The 23092-nt window shown below is 32.1% G+C and overlaps 1 protein-coding gene across 1 annotated transcript; it reads right to left on the bottom strand.

The window, feature by feature from the left end:
• Window positions 1-16427: 16427 nt before the first annotated feature.
• Window positions 16428-19741, bottom strand: LRRTM4 (leucine rich repeat transmembrane neuronal 4). The gene has a single exon (XM_055541741.1). The coding sequence runs from the start codon at window positions 19739-19741 to the stop codon at window positions 18158-18160; it is 1584 nt and encodes a 527-aa protein (XP_055397716.1). The 3' UTR covers window positions 16428-18157.
• Between the last annotated feature and the right edge of the window lie 3351 nt (window positions 19742-23092).

The following is a 23092-nucleotide window of genomic DNA, read 5'->3' as shown; positions in this document are numbered from 1 at the left end:
TCTTGAAACACAGTCAGTTGTCATAACGGAAGAGTGGGTGTTGTTGCTGGTTTCTAATGGATCAGGTCAGGCGTATTTTCCATGATGCTCAAGTCAGATCAACCACATCCCCCACCACCAAATATGTGATCCCAAATGTCAATAGTGCTGAGGTTGGAAAACCTTCTACTAGATCATTTCCTACTTTAGGAGTTTTCTGGAGTAGGAGTATGAAAATATCCATACTTCAGCAAATACAAGGCCTTGAGGAAAGCTTTTCTATTTCCAGTTCTCTGCACACTTACCTGAACTTGCCCGGTTGTTAACTGTGTTTCATTATTTTATAGATAAGAAAAGAAGTTGACATAGGCTGCATGGTCTGCTCATGTCACTGTAAGTTTCCAAAGTTGCACTGATTCTTAATTCTTATATTTTATACTATTGCTTCATATCATCTCTCTTGCCGTGGAAGACATTGGAGTTTGCCTAGGTTTCATTAACTGCAACTCATTTAATGAAAATTTAAACAGAGAAGATTCCTAATATTTTGGCCCAAACTTATAGGCTTATTTTGGCTCCCATGGCAGCTACAATCAAATCAAAAGACTACAAGCGCTAGAAGAAGCCTAATAGAAGATACTAAGAAATAAAGTGGTATCACTCAGCAACCTGTTTAAGTCTACTTCATCCAAGTGGAAACATTCCCATTTGAGAACTGCTTCCAGGCCACCTAGTGCATCCTTTTCATGCAGAAGAGTTTTAATATCCACTATAAACACTGCTCTATCACTTGAACATTGTAGGCTTTGTCCCAAATCATACACAGTAATGATTTTCCTCCTCAGAACTATTGTGAAAATGAGAGGGAGGGAAGTTGTTGACCAACCTAATTGGTCAATATCATTTTAGACATTTAACTAAAATAAAAGATGCAAATTTTAACAGTTGGGAGAGTTAAGATATAATGGATAAATGAAGAATGTCCTATTTATTAAATCAAAGAAAATATACTTAAACACAATTAGAATTAGCATTTCAAATAGTGTTGTTTTTAGTTGCAAAAGGCACATAAAAAATATAACTTCCCCACTCCCACGTACACACACAAATCAAGATTAGGTGGATGATAGCAAAAAACAGGTAGAAAATACCAAAAAAGAAAAATTCATCTTGTACATATTAGGAACAAAGTTAAAATACAGTTGACTTTGAACAATGCAGAGATTAATCTGCTTATAATTTATAGTTGGCTTTCTGTATTTGCAGTTCCTCAGCATCCTCAGATTCAACCAATGATGGACCATGTAATACTGTATTACATGTATTATTTACTATTGAAAAAATCCATGTATAAGTGGACCCAAGCAGTTCAAATTGCCTTCAAAGGTCAACTGTAATTGTAACATATGTAATATAAATTTTTCTCATATGCAGAATATTTTAGTGTTTAAAAAGTAAAGCTTTATCATATTTAAGATGAAAGATTTATAATTTGTTATTAATCATTCCAAATTATTCTTTAAAAATAACACAATTCCAATAAAAGTATCAAAAAATTTTATTAGGGTATTGATGTAATAATTCTAAAGTTTGTCTCTATATTTTCAAACATCTCATTTGTCTACCACTAGAGAATCATTTTAGTAAACTGAAAACAAAGAGGTAGATCTTTATTTGCCATCATGGATATAGGTCCAAGATATATTACAAGATGCAAAGCCAAAAGCATACAAATAGAATTTAGATCAGTACAGGTAGTATAATATTATATAAGAAGAAAACATAATTCATTTATAAATGCACAGAAAATATCCAGAAAATTACAGAGTAAAGTGTTAACAGTGATTTATTTCTAGAATATGATTTTGGAGAGGTTAAAAGGCAATAGAAAGCAAGATAGTTGAAAGAACTACATACACACTTAATATAATGTATATTATAAATAATATATATGCATATATAAGGTATATTATATATGTAAATGTATGAAATATTATATATAGTGCCTTTTATAATTAAGTTAGAAATTCAAAATTATACCTAAAATATTTTATAAATATGAACAATGAAATGTAATTCTACTGATTATATTAAATAAAAAGTAGGAGGAAAATTAAAAGTTTAATAGAAGAGCATGTGTATTCATATGTATTTATATAATATAGAAACATATATGTGAAAACATAACCCATACAAATAACACATAAACATATATGCATACTTTAATATATGTATATGTAAGTATTTAACGCTATGAGATCAACAAATCAAATATTAATAACCGTGAGTAAATAACTAATAAGACTGCAGAACTAGGCAAAATTTTGACAACAAAAAGTTAGTTGAATTAATGATTTGCATGCAAAAAATAAAACCATGAAACAATTAGAGGATCACAAATGAATATTTATTTAACATTTCTGGAGATAATTTTGTACCATACAATAAAGGCAGAAACCATAAAATAAAACATACAATAACTTAATTATATGAAATTAATTGTCTAATTATATAACCAAAATCCCACATAAAATAATTAAAAGATGAATAAAAATTGCTGAGGAAAACATCTGTGATATTTATAAAAGCTACAAGATGAATAAATTAATTTAAAACCTATAGAAGTCAATAAAAATTGGCAAAGCAAGTGAACAGAAAATACAGAAAGTAAAATATAGAAATGTCAAACAAATGTAAGGTATTACAATGTATCATTAGTAATGTAAATGATGAATCTTAAAAAACAACAAAATGTCTTTGATCTAAATTGTAACAGATCACCATCAACTTTTTTTAAATTTTGGATAAGATGGATTGGAATATTAATATAAAATTATAAATATTAAATATATTTAGAAAGATATAAGTTCAAAAGTGGTCATCTTAAGTTTGTTTATTCCAAACATTTTGCAAAAGCCACTGGAATAAAACTATAACCCACATATATAGTAAATCAATATATAGTACTATGCACTAACTAAAACTACGCTGTAGGTGGATGTTTAATATGCTCACAATAGAGTAAATAAAACTGGCAGATTATAAACAGTTTGCTTTTATTAACTTTATGTTTGTTACAAAAATATACAAAAATTCTAAGAAAATAGTAAACCAAGTTATACATAGGTATTTTTCTTGTTTTTTGTCCTTATGTATTTTGTCATTTTGAACATAGACATAATAAGATGATATATTAATAAAAAGTCAATCAGAAAAATTATTACAAATGAGCTACATCAGATCTATATTATATAGTTTGATCTTTAAATAATGAAAGAAACTTACTAAATTTTCAAGACAAACATTTATAGAGACTTTTCGAAGAAGAGAGCCAATTTTTGAAGGCAGAAAATAGTAGTAAAATTTGGGAGTACACTTATTTATTCTTCCAGTAAACTTTTATGACATTCCTCTTCTATACAAAGTATGGAATAAGGCATTGAGATATAAGGTCAAACAGAAACAGTCATATGGTACCTTTGCGTGAAGATGGGAGATTCAAATAGAACTTAAAGATGTTAATCAAATCACAATTAAAAAGAAGTGGTGGTGATGAAGAATTAAATCTTGTGGCTTGACAATATAAGAATTTTAGCAATGGCTTCCTGAGGAGATGATGAGCTGGAATAAATTGAGTGAGTAGCATTCTAGGGCTGGCTTACACAGTAATGTTATCAAAAGATAGAGCATGACCAGTAAGAGGAAAAGAAAAGGAAGTCAGTATAGAATGTAGAGGCTTCCTTGGTTGGAGATTTGAGAGTAAGAGGAGTATGGGTGAGAAGTATCTGTGAAGAAAGAATCAGATTATTCAGGGTTTTTAAGGTTATCCTAAGGGTCTTAGTTTTTATCTAAAAACAACAGGACTCCACTAAATTTTCTAAATAAAGGAGAACAGTATCATGATCAGCTCTTGTGTTGAAAGATTCACCTTATATGCAGTGTAAATACAGAGAGTAAATCCAATGCAGCAAGAGTTGAGCCTGGGAGAACTAAATAGGACAAAAGGTGACAATAGTAAAGATAGACAAGAATGGATGGACTTGAGACATACTCAAAAAGTAATTTGTTTATGAGATGTGAGAGTGTGTACAGAGTCAAGGAAGATTCCTGATTCTGACTTACAGAAATGGATAGCTTCATTGACAAGACATGAACTGCCAGAAGGAAAACAGTCTTAGAAAGAAAGGCCGTGATTTGGTTTGGAAATGGGCTTAAGGTACTCTTGGATATTTGCATTGAGATGTCAAATAGGAAATTGGTATACATATGCAGAACTCAGGGAAGAGTTCAAGTAATACAGAAGTAACATTTACTGTTAGTAAATAAATAATAATGCATGCTGTGTGTGTAAATGCTACCACTGAGAGAGAGGGAGGGAGAATATAGTGATATAAGAGGAGGTGCAAGGTAAGACCCTTAAGGAAAACATACAATTCAAGTAGAGAAAGTTGAACTTTTAAAGGATATGAAAAAGAAATATGTTGGAATGAAGAGGAAATAGTTTGACTATGGAATTCTGGAAAGGAAAACATTTAAAGAAGGAGGAAAAGACAGTTTTGAATATTATGGAGATGTCACAGTGAAGCAAAGAATTTTAAATAAGGGCATAGCATTTAGTGACAATGAAGTCACAGGCAAATTTAGCAAGACCTCTTTTGATGGTTTAAGAAGCTCTAATTACAGATTGTAGAAATTATGGGGTAGAATCTTATAACCAGACTCTCTATTAAGGGGAAGACTAATATAGGACAGTAGTAGAAGGAAGTATCAGGTTAAGAGAAAATTCTATGTTGTTCACTCCTGAGTGGTAAGACCAACGCATGTTTAAAACGACCTAGGTTAGGAGTCAGCAAACTATAAAACCTGAACCAAATCCACCCACTGCCAGCTTTTGCAAATAAGGTTTTACTGGGACACAGATGTGTTCTTCTTCTACATATTTTCTATGGTTGCTTTCATGCTATAATGGCAAGGTTAGGTAGTTGTAACAAACCATATAGTTCATAAAGTCTAAAATATTTACTATCTGGTCCTTTCCAGAAATATTTTGCCAATCTCTTATAGATCAAAGAAATAGTTCGGCTATATAAGGCAGTGAAATGTAAGATAACAGTAAGATAAAATAACTTAGAATGTCTGAGAGTATTGGTGGAAGAATTCATTCAGACATAGATGATATTATACCATGGGAAGTGGCACACTGATATAATTTCCTGTAGTTTGAAGGTAATTCCCCTCAAATTCTTTTAAAAAATAATAAATCTGCAAACTTTCAGGAATTATGAATAAGAATAAATTAACATAACTAAAATGCGAAAAAAGTACAACTAGAGAAATTTTATACATCATGAAGGAATTTTAAACCTTAAGGAAAAAGTACATCTAATACTTTAATGATTTTTATTCTGGATTATCAGAATATGGATCGAAGAAATTCATCTGCCTCATTTACAATTTCTAGTATAGTGGTCCACAGAGATTGAATGAACAGCTACATGGCTAGAGAAGATGTTTAAGAAAATGTAATTATACATAAATCATTATATATGCTACATTTTCAATGAAATAGGTGTTTTCTAGGAAATCTATTTCAACATTCTGATTCAAGGACACTAAAAGGCAAAAAATATCTGGATAAAGTTTAAACCATTTTGTCAATACTATGCCCAAAAAAGACACCACAAAGGCAGTTTATGATAAATATTTTGTAAATTTAAAGGAAAAGATCATGTCCATATTATTTAACTGTTTCAGAAACAGAAAAAAGATAAATAATAAATGTAACAACTGATAAAGAGAGTATAATTTTGAGTTCCCTTATTAAGAGAGGTTTAAAAATTGCAGACAAAATAAAAGTAAACACAGTGAGGGCTGATCTAGGAAAAATATTGTGAAAAACAATCATAATATATTCCAGAAAGGCAAATATATTTTAACACTAAGAAATAAAAATATGTAATTCATATAATCAATAACTAAAACGTGGGAAAAATACAGGACTCACAAAAAGAGAAAAATGATGTTCCCAAATGTCATTAAGTAATACTGAATGTCCATTCTAATAAATGTGTATTTTATAAATGGAGCTTAAGGTATAAAAATGTGATAAATAAAATTTTACCTAAAATAAAGTATGTTATCCACTATTGTAAACACAGCACTGAACCCAGTGTTAACAGATACAATGAAGGTATATAATACATTTTTGTTGAATAAATAAGTAAATGAATAAATAGAATGATAAAATGTATAAAAATACAGGAGATAGTCTGTGTTAAAATTAGAAATGGAAGAACTTTGTTACAGATAACCATAATCATGTAACATTATTCTAGAAATTTAGGAAATACAATATAGAAATATAAGTCAGAGAAATGTAACTATTATAAAGATAACATGTTTTTTCTTTACATAATTATTTTTGAACTACAAATTTCAAAAAAATTAACAAATTAAGGATTTGGTCAAAATATAATAATATATATATACATATATGTTTTTATATACATACTTAAATCATAATAAAAAGCAAGTCGTGTTTATTGAGAATATAAGAAATAAAAAACATAAATGGAGCTCTCTGCCATTTTTACTCCATAACATTTCTTTTTGACAGCTTTAGATATTTCAGTTATTTACAAATGAATTAATAGATCCACAAAATCTCAGTCAAAACAGTGTGTGTTCTAGAATAAAAAAAAGAAACAGAGAGACAAAGATGCAAAATTTTATTTCAAATGAAGACATTGATGAATAAACAAAGCAAAAAATATATGTGGAATTTAGTATTAGAAATAAGGACACATTTATTAAAGAAATATTTAAAAACTATAAAAATATGATTTTGATATTAAATAGAGAATAAACCAATGGGAAAAGTATAGAAAACAAAAACTTGTGTGGAATATGAAAATTCTACATTAAAATGGTAAAACACACTGAAAAAAATATAATTCTTTAGTGAAAAAATAAAAATTAGGTCCATGTTTCATATGATATACTAAAGGATATTTTAGCTATACTAAAGAAAAAATATAAAAACTAAATTATTGAGGGAGTTATCAAAACATAGCAAATGTTTCCTTGCAAGATGGAAAGGCCTTTCTAAAAATACAAGCAATGTACAAAAGATAACAAAAACTAGTATTACTGTCGATACCATGGACTATTTATATACCATATTTCAAAACAATAAATCCAATAACACAAAATGCACAGAAAAAAATAATTCTACAGCCTAAAGCCAAAAACATGTATATTAAACACCAGAAAACTGTCAACTTGTTGGAAAAAAAAGATAAATAATGCTGCCATATATGTGGGAAAATAGCTCATGCAATTCATCTGGTAATACAAATAAGTACATATTTTTGAGAGTAATTTGGTGACATGAGCTAAGTTTAACATTTTCATTGTTTTGGCTATGTGTTTTATCTTCTAGGAATCTATCTAGATAATGAAGTCATTGAAGAAATATTAGTAACAGTAAAACAAAGCATCATGAAAGTTCAACAAAAAGGAAGGAGCAAATAGAATATGACATGTTATTAATGTGACTTCAAAAACTAGTATTTTAAAAAGTGACTCTATTCATCACAGAAAGTTAATTTTAAAGTAACAGTATGTATATAAATCTATACAACAGTTTTCAATGCTAAATTAATTTTATAAACACTCACATACACATATTTGTGTATATTATTAGATATAAATGTAGCAGACTCTCTGCATAGTGGTATTTTTTATCATCTTTCTGCTTATTTTTATAACTAATCTCATATTTTCAACATTTTCTAAACAAAATATTCATTTATAATTAGAAAATAAAAAGTAAAAATACTTCAGGTTAATCCACAAAATTATACTTTTTCATATTTCAGAATAGGATTATCTTTGTTCACTATCAATAGAATAGCAATAGTTGGACAACATTAATAAAAATGTATATTTGTTTACACACTTGATCATCATATTGCAATAAACTTTCACTAAGAAATGCAATGAGAAAGAGAGTAGATGCTATCTTCTTTCTTGGCCAATCATCCTTGCCAATCTTCATGTTTTGGAGGAAACCTATGCACATTCTCAAGGAAGGTGTTATACCAAAATTAAAGGGAAAATCGTTGGAATCTTGATTTAAAGTCATCAGTTATCCTCTAATCATTTGAGAAAAGGTACACTATGAGGAGATAGAAAGCTCAGATAATTATGAACTGCAAAAAGCTAGAATTTTATATTTATATTTTATATCATCTTTCTTTTAAGTTTCTAGATTAGAGTCTAAGCAGTAATTCTTCAAACAAAGAAAATCTGGTTAGAATACTGTGGACCATATTCTAAGATGATAAAACTGATTGACAACCTGGTGACTGTAGTGGGGAAAGAGATTGAGAAAGTAATTCAGGATTAATGCCTCTGTTGTCACTACACTCCAGGACAGAAATTACAGTGGGGACAGCTACAACTGAACTGACATTCTTAAATGCTATGTGAAAAATGAGATCCTTATTTGGCACAGGCCTAGTGCCAAAGACATGATGGGCAGCTCTACCATATGGAACTGTAGAGTCAAAGAAGTAATCAATATAGTCTGATTCAAAAGAGACTTATGATATTGTCAATTTAACCATGATGTCCTCAGAAAAAAAAAAGTACACCATCAGTCTACTAAATTCTTACTTGATCTGTATTAGTAGAAGAGTACTAGGTCCAGTGAACAGAAGTCTAACGTGAATCAACATATGTGTATATACAGCTATTTACCAAGGTGACAGTACTTTTGGGAGAATGAAGTAATCAGACTTTTGGGAATTACTGGGGATGTCAACTCCAAAGTGACACTAACCTGGAGATCCCAAACATCACTGTGGTCCTCCAGTCAAAGTAGGGGTCATGAAAGCAACAGAATTGTGGCTCAAGACATTTCAGAGTTGGATCAGTGGGTCTGTGACCCCATTATGTAGTTACTTCCCTCATTCTAGAATATATAACTGGAAGAAACATTTGTTGACTGGAAGAATCTCCAACTTGTAATAATTCCACCTTCCCAATCACAGAGAAAACCACTTATTGTCTTTTCTAGTAATGCTAGCATTTTTCTTTTGTCTGCAGGTTGCCAGTTTTTGCTAAGTGGTACCCTTTATTTTATAGCACACAATAATATTTCATGTGAAAACTTAAATGTTTTTCATTTTAAAATATATCATAAATCATGGGAAATATTTAACCATATATTTATGCAAAAATAAGAGCTCATACTTTATTCAACCAAAATAAAGACTTACTATTCACATCAAAGCACTAAACATGTATGTGTGTATATGTACATACATGTATACAACTATAGAAATATAGGGTTCATAAAATCACATATTAACTTATTCAAAAGAAATACCCTACATATTATTTGAAAAGTCCCACTTGTCATTGATAAAAACTTTGGGGAAATTAAAATTACTTCTGTTTGCTATGAAAATGAATTGATGGGCAATACCTGATTAGATTGAAAATTTATAAGTTGTTTCTATAATCCATTTCTTCTTTAGCTGCTGCTGCTGCTAAGTTGCTTCAGTCGTGTCCGACTCTGTGCAACCCCATAGACGGAAGCCCACCAGGCTTCCCCGTCCCTGGGATTCTCCAGGCAAGAACACTGGAGTGGGTTGCCATTTCCTTCTCCAATGCATGAAAGTGAAAAGTGAAAGTGAAGTCACTCAGTCGTGTCCGACTCTTAGCGACCCCTTGGACTGCAGCCCATCAGGCTCCTCCATCCATGGGATTTTCCAGGCAAGAGTGCTGGAGTGGGGTGCTATTGCCTTCTCCATTACTAAAAAATGAATTGTGAATGCTGCTTTCTTTGAAAGGTGAAAAAATGTTCAGTCAAGAGAGTATTTAAAAATCCTGAGTATTATTTAAATATTAGCATGTTTGGTACCCAAACTAAATTACAGCTCAGACAAGGGACTGAAAATTCAGGTTTATTTTTCACTTTATTAAAATATAACCACAACACTTGTTTCTACATAAGGCTATATTATAGCCATCATTATAATTAGTAATAACAATGAAAATAATATAGCCACATTGTAGTTTAAATTTTTCAGTAGACAATAGGGCTTATGGCTAATAATCATTTATATTTACATTGAAAAATTTTTTATGGAATACTTCAGAGTGGTTTTCGAATAGAAGGTCATTAATCACTTCAACAAGTTAGTTGGAAAGTTATCATCCCAATTCAATAGATGGAAAAATTATATCACAGAAAGGTCAGATATATATTTGATTGTCCAATATTATAGAAGTAAACCAAATTTCTGAGACCTCTTTTTCACCCCTTTATCTAACCACTGGATCAATGTAATTTTGGTCCATGTTGTGGTTTGACCATCAACCTAAAGTATTTAAGGCTGACCTCTCTGCTATTACTTTTACAGAACTATAAACACAGAAGAAAATAACAATTTTTCATCTACAGCTACCATACCAAAAAAGAAAAACATAATTACTTTATATTTCTAGTATTTTCTTTTTTTAGTCTTATTAGGAATATTTAACAATGGTTGGCATTAATTTAAAATAATAAATATCTAATACTTAATAACAGTGAAATGCATCATGATCAAATTTATGCTGAAATAAACAAGCAATATTTTCAGGGCTTCATTTGCACGTAAATGTATTTAATAGGAGTCAGTTAAAGGAAAAAAGAAATCGACTTTTAATAATTCCCAGCACAGCATATTAGATAGCCAGCAGAAAATGAAAAAAGAAATGTTTCAGTAAACATGACTTAAGGGAGGAAGGAGAAATTGAAAAGCAAGCATATAATTTATATCCAAAGATGTTTTCTTGTTTATTTTAATAAAATCAATATAATTTCAAAGATTTATCTGATGATATTTAACTTTAAAAGAAGGCAGAAAACAGCAATTGTCATCTTTTCAAAAGAAAATATACAGTGAATATGAATTAAGCAAACTCCAGGAGATGGTGAAGGGTCAGGAAACCTGGCGTGATGCAGTCCATGGGGTCGCAAAGAGTTGGACACCTGGGCCACTGAACAACAATAAATTAATTAAGTACCATTGATTTTCCAAAATAAAACAATTTCAGGAATTTTCCCTCTTTGTCTGGTATCGTTTGGTGTGCCAAGATTAAGGTCTATATGGTTTTGCTCTAACTGTAAAAGTGACCTCAAAAATGGCATCAATTCATAATATTATATATTTCTATTTTGGAATACATTTGGTTACTGAAAGTGAAAGTCACTCAGTTGTGTCTGACTCTTTGCAACCCCATGGATTATATAGTCCATGGAATTCTCCAGACCAGAATACTGGAGTGGGTAGCTGTTCCCTTCTCCAGGGGATCTTCCCAACCCAGGTCTCAAACCCCAGGTCTCCCACATTGCAGGCAGATTCTTTACCAGCTGAGCCACCAGGGAAGCCCTGCTTGGTTACCGATATTCTAAAAAAAGAGTGAGTTTTCTTAAACAAATCCATCTCTACTCATTTTAGTTTGTCTGTTTCAAATATTTAAATATATTGTGAAAAACTAATACAATTTTTAGTTTTTATAATTCAATGAAATTCGAAGATCCTAACCACTAAAATAGTAGGTAAAATGGTAACCATAAATTTGTTTAGGAAGTTTCATTTTTAAGTTATACTTTCTTTATCTTAAAATGCTCTTTTAAAATCAAAGTCTCAAACATGTTTACTGTACCTTACTTTTTGTATACTAGAAGACTTAAAAAAAAAGAAAAGAAAAACCAAAGAAATTACCCTTCTCGCTAAGTTCAGTTATTACATCTTTACCCCTAACTCTAAAGTCTGAGAATTCAATGAATATATAAATGACTGAGGCAAAGGAGAGACATGCTCTATGGATGTCCAAATATTCAGAAAACCATCATGATGCATGAAGGCAATAAGAAAAGAAACAAAATTATTTTGATGCCATTATATTTTTTTAATATCTCCAAATAATTATTTTTGAGGCAACTCAGGTGTACTGGACATGTTAGTAAAGAACAGGGCTCATTCAAAAGTATAATATAAATTAATCTACAATCTGTTTGCAATATACATTTCAGTATTTTAAAAATATATGTATGTGGGATATATGGGTATTTAATGCATATGGTTGTTTAAAAGCAATTATACTTCAAAGTTATTTTTCTTTATGTTTAAGAAGATTATGTATATAATATTAAAATATATTATTTTCATATACAAACAATAATGCTAAATGTCATAATCTTATTTAGTTATACACATGTTCATTATCTGATATCCAGGCATCAGTTTTGTTTAGCTTTTGCCTTTTCGTCAAGCTTGTTCATAATTTTTGGAGATGGATTTTTTTCAGAATCTTTTATATTCTCACTCTTACTTAAACCTTTTATTAATGTTTATTATTTTTGCCATCATTTCATTTTCAAACCTTACAAGTATTAAAATATGTAAGCTCTGTCTTAAAATCAAACATCTTACTTTTAAAGGACCTTAATTTCTCTTGGTGGTTTAAGTGTTACTTTTAAAGTACTCAGAAGGAGTATAAATCATATCCTTTGTACATATCGAGCAGTTTCATGTATATTAAAGCAGTTTATTAAAAAGTCAATGATTCTGATATAGAGGAAATACTGTGCTTTTTATCAACCTTCATTAACTGTTAAAATTTTAATTGGCTTATGGAGTGCATGAGAAAAATACCCTCACAATTTCTCTTTCATTTTAAGAATATTGAAATTTTATTAAGCTGACCCAATGAATAATGGTTCTTTTGGTACTATAAAAAGCACTTTTAATTTTTAAAACATATTCAACATCTCTTTTATGTTCTCCTCTGATCAAAAGACAGAGTGATTTTTCAAAACTTTCAAAAGTGTATATCAGTGTCTGGTGATATATACTGGTGAGTGCCTGGTCTCATTTTGATTTAGTGATTCATGAAACTCTAGAGACATGAAAGTTCTGATGAGTCACCACGTACTCAATGCTAATATTTCTGAACAACTTCCAAAGCATAAAGCTATCTATAAATGTAATTCTTGAGAACTAGGATGACGAGATTTTGCTGAATATAGGAAAGTCACAAGAAGAAAAATTCTGGAGTCATCTAATAAATACTGGGGTGTATGAAAAGCTATACATTCCTAAGACCAGAGTCAGACTTCTCAACTTGGATTCTTAAAGAGAAACCATTTATTAAAACCTTGTTCATGAGATGCTAATATAAGCTAATTCTAGCAAAAAGAATTGAACCTTTTATTGTCAGCTTAAAAATCATTCCTAAATTAGCCATATCAGGCCTTCCTGGCAGCTGTCACTCTTCACCAGTACTATTTGCAGACTTTAATAAAAAAACGTATTCATGAATGAAATTTAGTTGGATCAAATTTAGAGAGTATATTTTTTAAAGTCATATTTAAATGCTTTCAAAATAACTGGTTACTTGGAAGAAATTAAAATACATATAAATTTGTGTGTGTGTGTGCTCACATGTATATATGCTCCCTTCAAGCATAAAGAAATTGTATGGCTGCTCACCTGAGCATGCCACTTTTTAGTTAACTCAAGATGTTCTCTCTTTTCTCATTGATGATGATTATAAATAGGTCAGTTTTTCTTCCACATTCCATCTTGCTCTTGTAAGCCTGGGAATGATCACAAAGATTTTACAAAGTTGACTATTCTTAGGAATAATCTGAATTGAGATATACTCGACTAGGTGAATACACTCATTCAGTGATGGTTCACAGAGAAATGAAATGACTAGCCCAAAGTCACAGCAAAATTGATAGTGTATAGTTTAAATTCTGCTTTTTAAAAAAGCACATTAGAATATCTGGACATAAGACACATATAATTTTAGAGAGGATGAAACATTTATCTTAAGAAGTATTTTTCTAACAAATTTCAGTAATTATGACCCAAATTTTTGTTATTAGTATTTCACGTGTTCAGAATGGACACGATATACTTTTTCTGTCTCTAAGCACATATACTTAATTACATAATACAAACACATACATACACACACACACACAAGCATAAATAGACTCTTTAAATATACAAAGCATAGTTTCAATTGGAACTTTTTAATATGACACAGTAGTAGTCAGCCAACAAAATTAACTTTGTTTTCTATAGCTTCATGGAAAGGGTATTAAACTCAGTGATTCTGAGCCTGCTTCACTTAGAATCCTGTTTGAATATATTATGAATTTTAGCTCCTGGAAATTCATTCAATATACTTCAAAATGTCAATTTCTACCATGAAGAAAGAAGTTAATATTCCCCTTTAAATCAGTAGTTTGGACCTGACTTAATACATTCAATAAATATAAATTATTAGAAATGGTCTACACTACCCACTGCACAGCAGTGAAAGAAATAATATAAGGCCAAATGACAGTCAATACAGTTTTATTTTAAAGAGTATAACCAAAATATTAAATATTTGGAAAATATATACCTAATGTCATCTATATTGCCACTTTTTTAATGGCAGCACTGTTAGCATTATGGGATCATTAAACTTTATATTTCAATTACTTCTCTTTTAAAACATTCTAAAATGCAGGATCTCTCTAGAGACCACATTTATTCATGTTAAGGTTTTACTAATTTCAGCTATTTTAATTCAAAAGACAAACTCTCTTGGTTTATATTCACGATGATTAATTGTATAAAAGTCTTTGCTATTTTCTGTTGATAAAACACATCTTGGAAGAACCAGGTATTCAAAATTTTGTTTTGTATAACCTTTAAGTAAAATTTTGGTACGTGGAATGAAGTAACTTTATAATTTTGTAATCTTTTTATGCAATAAAGCTATCCAAAGTTTCACAAGGTATTTTCAAAAGTAAGTATTTGCAATTTTCTCTGTCAAAGACACTAATCTTTAGACAAAGCTGTATCCTTTTGGTTTTAAGTTCCCTTCTTTGAACACATGTTGAGAACAAGTTGAATGATTCAGTTCAACCAAGCACACTGATCCACTCAAGGTATGATTGAGATGAATCTATCAGAGTTTTGCCATGTATCTTTAATTATTCATTTCTATCTACTCTATTCTTTTATAGATAGAATAAAGTTTAAATGTTTAAATTATTATAATATTCTTCAGATTCTTATCATGTAATGTGCACTTGGACCTTTCAAATTCATAAAGAACAGAACCAAAATTATTTAATTATTTACTTTATAGATCACATGCCATATATGTGTGGTGGGTCATAGGTATTATTCTAAGGAGGAATGTTAAGATTTTTATTTTCTTCTTAAAGAGAATAGACAAAATGAATATTTTAACCATATTTAGACCATGATAACTGATGGTAACATCAACTATGTAAGTAAAATTTTCAATTTAATGCAATTTTTTCAAGGCACTATCTTAGAAATTAGCATTTAGTGCTAAGTTCTCTAGTTAAATATTTATGGCTTTATTAGGTAATTTAATGTTTGAATAACAAAGCCTACCTCAAAAAAATATACCATAAATGTTAAGGTTCTCTATTTTTCAAAGTTATTGATATGTGAGGTTTGTCAAAACACCACCAGACCTAAACTCAAGGTACATCTGCTGTCCTAAAATGCCATAAACTTGGGCAAATCACATCTCTCTCTTGGCTTCATTTTGTAGAGTTTTCTCAACAAAAGAAATTTTACTCTGGGTTGATATAGAAGTACATTGAAAATTATTGTTTTCATAACACTTTCTAAGAATCTAGTTTTCCTCAGTTCTTATTTCCATCTGTAACTATAATAAACTGGGCAAGAAGGAGTGGCAGTTGCTCTGTTTGTTTCTGTGTATTTGTGTTTCAAAATAAATCAATATTCATTTCAATGTAGCTTTGTTGAACCCCATGCACTCAAAAGTGCAGTTAATGATCTCAGATGTATAGCTTACCATTTTCTACTTTAAGAGTTTGATCTATTTCAGTAGGGCTACCATTTCAATTGAACATCTTCATTACAATGTTTAGTTAAATTTTTCATTACTTACTGCTGTAACACCACACCCATCCCCAACAATGTCACCGCGATTTCATGACCATAAACACAACTCTACAGAACATATATAATATCAAAATGCATTTTAAAACATGTTTCTACTGAGTGAAATATGTTTTTTTTCATTTCAATCATGGTAATGCCTGTGGTCTTTGAAGGATGGTCTCTGGGATTTAAGACCTCTGGAAAAGTTTTAGAACCACTGTTTTGAAATGCTAGCTCTTTAAGAATCTTTCCTGGTGATTCTTTTAAATAAAAATCACCATGCTAATACAAACTCAAAGAGAAAATGAAAGAATGGAACTGGATTTTAATTTTCTTTTTACATTACTAGCTTTTAGGAGGATCTCAAAATACAAGCCAAATCTAGAATAAAACAGAATGAACTTTCTTTACTAATATTCACAAATATTGTATAAATACCACCTTGCAATAAAAACATCAAGACTTGCTAGAGTTTTATATAAAATTTTGTATTCTCTTTAATTTTTAAGGACAATTTCTTGTACAGGTTTCTCTTAGGGATTTATTATCAGGGATTACTTTTCTTATTTACAATCATATGTAAGAGGAGAAAATAAACTTTGTGAAGAATAGCTCAATATTTCAAATTACACTGAGTTGGAGATAATTTCAAACTCAGTACTTTGTCTGAAAACATTTTCATTAGCTCTTAAGTTTGGGTTGTGGAAAGATTTGGAATATATATCATAAAAGAGCAAATTATATTTTTCAACACTCATGCTGCTGCTGCTGCTAAGTCACTTCATAACTGGTAGTAAAAAGGGCAAAGTCTTCAAGTGCTTGTTAAAACTTTCTTTTGAGAAAGTAATCATGTAAAATTGGATATTAAGATGACACAGAGCCAGAACTTTACCTCTCTTTACTAATTTATTCTAGTAACAAGGCTTTGGCAGTCTCACAATCTTTGTACTTTTTAATTAATTTTACCAAATAAAGAATAATTGGCATCCACCATTACTTATTAACAAGTTGGAAATTTGTGACTAGTTTTCTTCTCTAAATACATTCCTATCAGTGATCTTTAAAATACACTGACTCCAAACTTATTCTCATGAAAATAGTATAACACGAAACACCTTCATTTGAGATGATTGTTACAGAAAGGGAAAATACTCAGAACCCAAATCTCTCTCTTTTTATTTATAAATATTTGCATCACTTAGTTTTGGATTAGCGTAACAAGAATCCACATTATGTCTTTGGGGATGACAACAACACTGACAAACAGTCCCTGTTATGCTTGTCATCATGTTATTGCTAAATCACCCACAATTTCATGACCTGATTTTAGTTACCAGGGAAAAGCAAAAACGTGGAATTTAAGTTTCATTCTGATTACATACATATAGCCAGCACTTAAAAAACCTTTGAAAATGATCTATGTCCAGTAATTTTAAAAAAAAAGAAAGGAAAGGAGGAAGTAAGGAAGAAAAAGGAAGGAAAGGAGAAAGGAGGGAAGAAAGGCAGGAAGGAAGGAAAGAAGGGAAAAAAGACATCTTTTAATGCCTTAATACAATTACACAATAGGCCTGACATTCTCTATGCTGGTATAATAACCAAGTGGCAAGTAACATAGAAACAGTTATCCCTGTGAGATCCCTGTTGCATGCTTTAATTAAAAGTAAAAAATATACAACAAAATCAACCCTTGGGTAAATTGCTCTTTGGTTTAAATCTTCATTACCTCCTGGAATTTTGGTAAAATCACTTTGTTTTTAAATTAAACCAGCCCCTCCTTTACTATATTACAAAGTCAAACAACAAAAACCAGACATAAATTTTAGGATGAAAAGAGTTTTGTTTGTGTGTATGTGTGTCTGTAAGTCCAACCCCTATACACAACCTGTTAAAAAAAAAAAAAAAAAAAAACCAGATGCTTTAACATAGTGCTTTATTCCAACTTAATCTCATCCTTGAATGAACTTCCTTCAAGTTTCAACCATTTAAGGAAAAAGAAAAAGAGCAGTCAATTTCCTCGTGGTTGTAATTTAATTAAGTAACCTTGCACACTGAGCAAAACCCAAAAGCAAAAGGGTCATTAATCTTTCTAGTGATTAGAGACACCTCTAGAGCTTCAAACATTTACCTCTCCTTCCCTGCAGTGGAAATGCTTTTAGGAGGATCATGGTTCATACCTCACATTCCCTGGAGCCAGAGATGGTATATGTGCAGGGCCCAGATCCATTAACCGATATATCCATGGTCTCAGAGTTTGTAGGCTTGTAGTCCACATAATACTCCTGTAAAGGGGAATTCATTTGTCTCTCAGACTCTCTGGTCTTTTTCCGCCGCCTCTTCATAAGAGAGTGTTGCTGAAGTTGTTTCATGCTGGCTGGATAGCGTTTCCAAGACACATAGATTACCAAGAGGATCATAGCCACTGAAAGAAAGAGAGCCACGCTCCCTGCAATAATTTTGTGGAATGAAACATGCTCATACTCTTGCTCTGTGCCAGGAATCTGAAACCCTGGGGAAGGGCTTGGTGTTTCAAGGATGGACCGGCTAGGGTCAGATTTCAAGGCTGTAGGTTTAGGGATAATCAGAGGCTTCTGGGGAGTTTGGGGTACCACGTGTGATTTTTCTGTGTTGACCACCTGGACTTCAGAGCAGATATTATATGTTTCCACTGCATCACTAACCTTTTCACCTTGGATGTGCTTAGGTCCTGCACATATCATGGTGCTTTCCTTATTTCCTTTGAAATTCTTAAGCCAATAAAAGAGAGGACAAATGCTCCGACTGCATTCCCACATATTCCCAGACAAAGTGATGGATATTAATGATATCCATGCATTGACAGTTTCCTGTGAGATGTTGGTAAGCTTGTTGGAATCCAAATTCAATTTTTGCAAATTGGGCAAACATTTAAATGTGCCTGGCTCAATTCCTTGGATATCATTCCCTGATAAATCCAAGTTGTGTAAGGAACTCCAGGTCCATGTCAAACCTTGGCTAATGGAGCGAATTCTGTTCCATTGTAAGTAAATTGAACGGAGGTTGAAGAGACGTGGAAAATGAGCAAAGTTGATCTTGGAAAACTGATTGTGCTCCAAGTGGAGCTCTTTTAACTTCAAAAGGCCAGCAAAGGCATTTCGCGACAAGCTTCGAAGACGATTATAGCCCAAATCCAAAAAGTCAAGATTTCGACAGTCTTGAAAAACTCTGATTGGTACAGTCTTTAATGAGTTAGATCTCAAGTGCAAAATGATAAGTTTCCGAAGGCCTTTAAATTGTTCAGATTGCAATGTCTGAAGCTTATTGTAGGAGAGGTCCAGACTGCGGAGATTGGGAACCGGGTGAAATGTTTTATTGTGCAGATAGGTAATTTTGTTGGAGCTTAGAATTAATTCTTTCAGTCTACGGATGCCTTGAAATGCATCTTCATCCACTGAGCTAATGTAATTATGGTCAAGATAAAGCCATATAAGCTGGTTAAGGCTGGCAAACTGATTGGATTTGAGTTTCTGAATGCTGTTGAACCTTAATGATAAGCCTTGTGACCCTCCAGAAATGTTCTCCGGAATATCTGCAAAAGCATGAGACTCACAGTACACAATTTTGCCATCACATCTGCAGTTCTTTGGGCAAGCTCTCTGAGCCCCCGTGAGCATAACAAGCAGCAGTGTAGGAAGTAGCACTAGCACCACACGCATGCCTCTCAGCTGCGTAATTAAATGGAAACCTACAATATTAAAAAGAAGACAAATGCACATTGTAAAGCTATTAATGTAAATCACCACCAGCTTACCAATATCAGGGACATCTCATCTAGTGTAGTAATGGAACAGTTGATTTAAGAACAATGTATTTGACACTTAAAGCCTTATTTTCTTCAGTATTGCATGCTTACTATTTAGGTTTCATTCTTTCTTCCTTGATTTCCAAATCGCCACAGTGTCATAGAACTAAGAACAGCTTCCTGAGTTTCAGGAGTTCATATGCACATCAACACTGGAAAACATCCATCCTATCTTATCACATAATGACAACATTTAATAACATCTACGTTTGGTTAGTCACTGTGTTGGACACCAGTACCAAAAGGAAGAATATTAAGTCTTCTGGTAATGGGAAAAATGTGACTTACTAAAACCTATACTTGAACATCTTTCTTAGTTGAGCAAAGAGGCTGTGTTTTGGCAAAGGAGCTTCAGTAAACTGTCAAGGTAACCCAAGTTTGCCCAGCCTGAAATTGCATCCCTAATGCATAATGAGGTAACCATATAGGAGCTCTGATAAAACAGCCCTGGGACCAGTATACACAACCAATGAAGCGTGGTATGCAGACTAGTAAAGGTGGGGAGTACTGTCAATGTATTAATAAGCATATAAGCTCTCAACATCCAGGAAGAGATTCCTACTAAGGTTCTCCTACCCAATGATCACCAGCTGAGAGTCCTAACTACTAATAGCACAGAACGCTCCAAAGTTATGATTATCAAATTTCTATTAAATGTTTGCACAAAATACAAAATAATCTTGTGAAGTATTTGTTGTTTTTCTTATATGCTTAACATAGATGCTTTTCCAAAAGAGAGAACAGCAGACTACTAACCTCTCCCATCCCAAACTGCTCAAATTTCTCACTGACTTTTTTTCTCCCCTACCTCCATTAACTTCAGAAAATCTTCAAAGTTGCAATCTATTGGCACTGATGCTGCATTTCCAAGTCATAGCATGTTAAGGGACTTCTTTCCTCTGTCAGCAGTAGATTTATTATTTTTTAGTGGTGAGAAAAAAAAAAGTACCTTGTGCTGCAATATTAATCTTAAATATTCATGTTTTTAAACAACAGGCAGACAGCCAAATTCTTAATTTAAGAAAATAAACTCTTTTACTCAACGAATTAATTTATTTTTTTTAATCTGAAACCCCATCTTGCTCTCTGTCCTCTTGCCAGCTACAGACTCATTGAAATACATTCCAGCTCTCCCAGACAGGAGAAAGGGGTGTGGGGGGGGGTGGTGGGGGAAGCCAGCCACACTTGAAAAAATAAGACTGGCAAATGACTGCTGGATATTTGGAAGCTGTGTTGAGTATTCATCCTCAAAGATAAAACAAGCCCTTGTGCGACCTCTGATAAAGTAATGACCCCACCCCTACACACACGCAGTAAAGTGTTGACAATCTTCCTGACAGCAACCAGAAATACAAGCGTGGTTAATATTATCAAGAAATAGAAGCAAATATATCATTTATCTCATGCTCAATTCCCAAGCAAGGATATGCATATGGAAGAGACAGTCATAAAGATATTTCTTCAGAGTCTGTTTAAGTCCGTGTTATGCATATACAGTTTAAAAAAATAAAGGAAAATGATCTAAAAATATAATAGCAACTATAGTGAGTCAACTGGCAAACTCCAAGGCTGCCGCTTTTTGCCTGTTTTGATGGTTTTTATCAGCTAATGCCACGACTGAGAATAGGAAGCCAAGAGGATCAGCTTTGCTAAGAAGGAAACAACAAAAGTTCACTTACCCATCCTTTGTCATCCAAAACGGATCCCCCCTCTCTCAGCGTTCTTCTTATTTGGTCTCTCGTGCTGAAACCACTGCCACCTTCATGACACAGTGCGGCTGTCATTCACACAATTCTGATCCCGCATGTGAGCTAGTAGCCCCACACAAACTTCCCCGGAGAGGACAGACAAAAAAATATATATATATGTACGTGAAAAAAATTCAGCATGGGGTGGGATGGGGGGCAGGGAGGTGGAAGCAGTAGGGGGGTGGGGGAGGGCCTCTAGGCTCTGAGCATCATTGTGTAATTCACCAGAGATCCATCAGCAGTAATTGGCAATCTGTGCAAAAGAGCTACAGCCCATCTCGAACGTAACCAACTTCTCTGTTAAAAGAGAGGAGGAAAAAAAAAAAAAAAAAAAAAAAAAGAAAATCTTCAGAATACCTGGCATTCCTTATTGTGCTGGCTTTTGCCATTCCCAGATAAAGCAATTCATCCTCTGGATTTTCAGTTCTTCCAGCAAGTAGGCCTCCTGTGCTGTATGAGACCCCAGTTTAAAAGCTATGCAGGCTAGGTTTATCCATTTAGCTGGTCAGGTTTAAAGTGTTTTGTAGCTGTGCTGAGAGGCAGCCCTTGTCTAATTCAGAAGGCTTTCCAGAGACTGATGATGCTCAGAGCTTGTTGGTGCTAATGCTTGAGTTTGTGATACACTGAGTGCCCTCCGCTGGAGAAAACAGATTGCACATTAAAGACGGGAACAAGTGAGCCTGTCAGTGGTGTGCAGCCTTCCCTCTCTCAGAAAGGGAAATTAAAGGCACAGGATCACTTTATTTTTCCCCTCTGATAAATATATTATGAAAGGTTTATGCCAAAGAGCTTTATTCAGTGATATCAAATATTAAGTAAAATACTGCCTCTGTAAATATTAAGCAATTAATAGTTTTTAGTTACTTTGACCTGATATTTTTCCTATATGTATCACAGGGGATATATATTTTTTAACAGTAGAAATAATTTATTTTTTATTTTTGTTGATGTTGGTTTGTTTTATTTACACATCTTTTTTGAGCAAAACACAAAAAGAAATAGTCTTTTTTTTAGCTGAATTACATTTATTTTTATTCAATAACTTCATTCGGACTCTTGTTCAGTATCCATACATCCATCACTTTCTTGGTTGTTCATATGGACAGAGAGTTCAACAGAAAAAACAGCCTAAACTGAATCTCATTAGCCATATATGCAGAATTCTAATGCATAAGGCCTGAAATTAATAGAGACCTTTCCCTTAAGAATCATTCACACTCAAGGAAAAATATCACTTTCAAAGATAGTTACATTAAAAAAATTAGACCTAACTTTTAAATTTCCAATTTTTGGTAATAAAATATATTCTTAATTTTGCACGTTTATTAAAGACGCTAGATTATTACTTTCAAAAGTGTAAATTTTTAGCCTTAAAACAGTCTTTTTTAAAAACTATATTACCAAATGTGCAGATAGCTAAGAGAGACTAAATTTTAGAAAAGAGAAGAATTCCAGCTTGACATTGTAACTGCAATCACTTTTAAAAAAACTTATCTATATCTATAATGCAAATTTCC

Source organism: Bubalus kerabau, chromosome 11 (genome assembly GCF_029407905.1).
Source record: "Bubalus kerabau isolate K-KA32 ecotype Philippines breed swamp buffalo chromosome 11, PCC_UOA_SB_1v2, whole genome shotgun sequence".
NCBI classification, from domain to species: Eukaryota; Metazoa; Chordata; class Mammalia; order Artiodactyla; family Bovidae; genus Bubalus; species Bubalus kerabau.
This window is presented reverse-complemented; position numbering and strand designations above follow the sequence as displayed.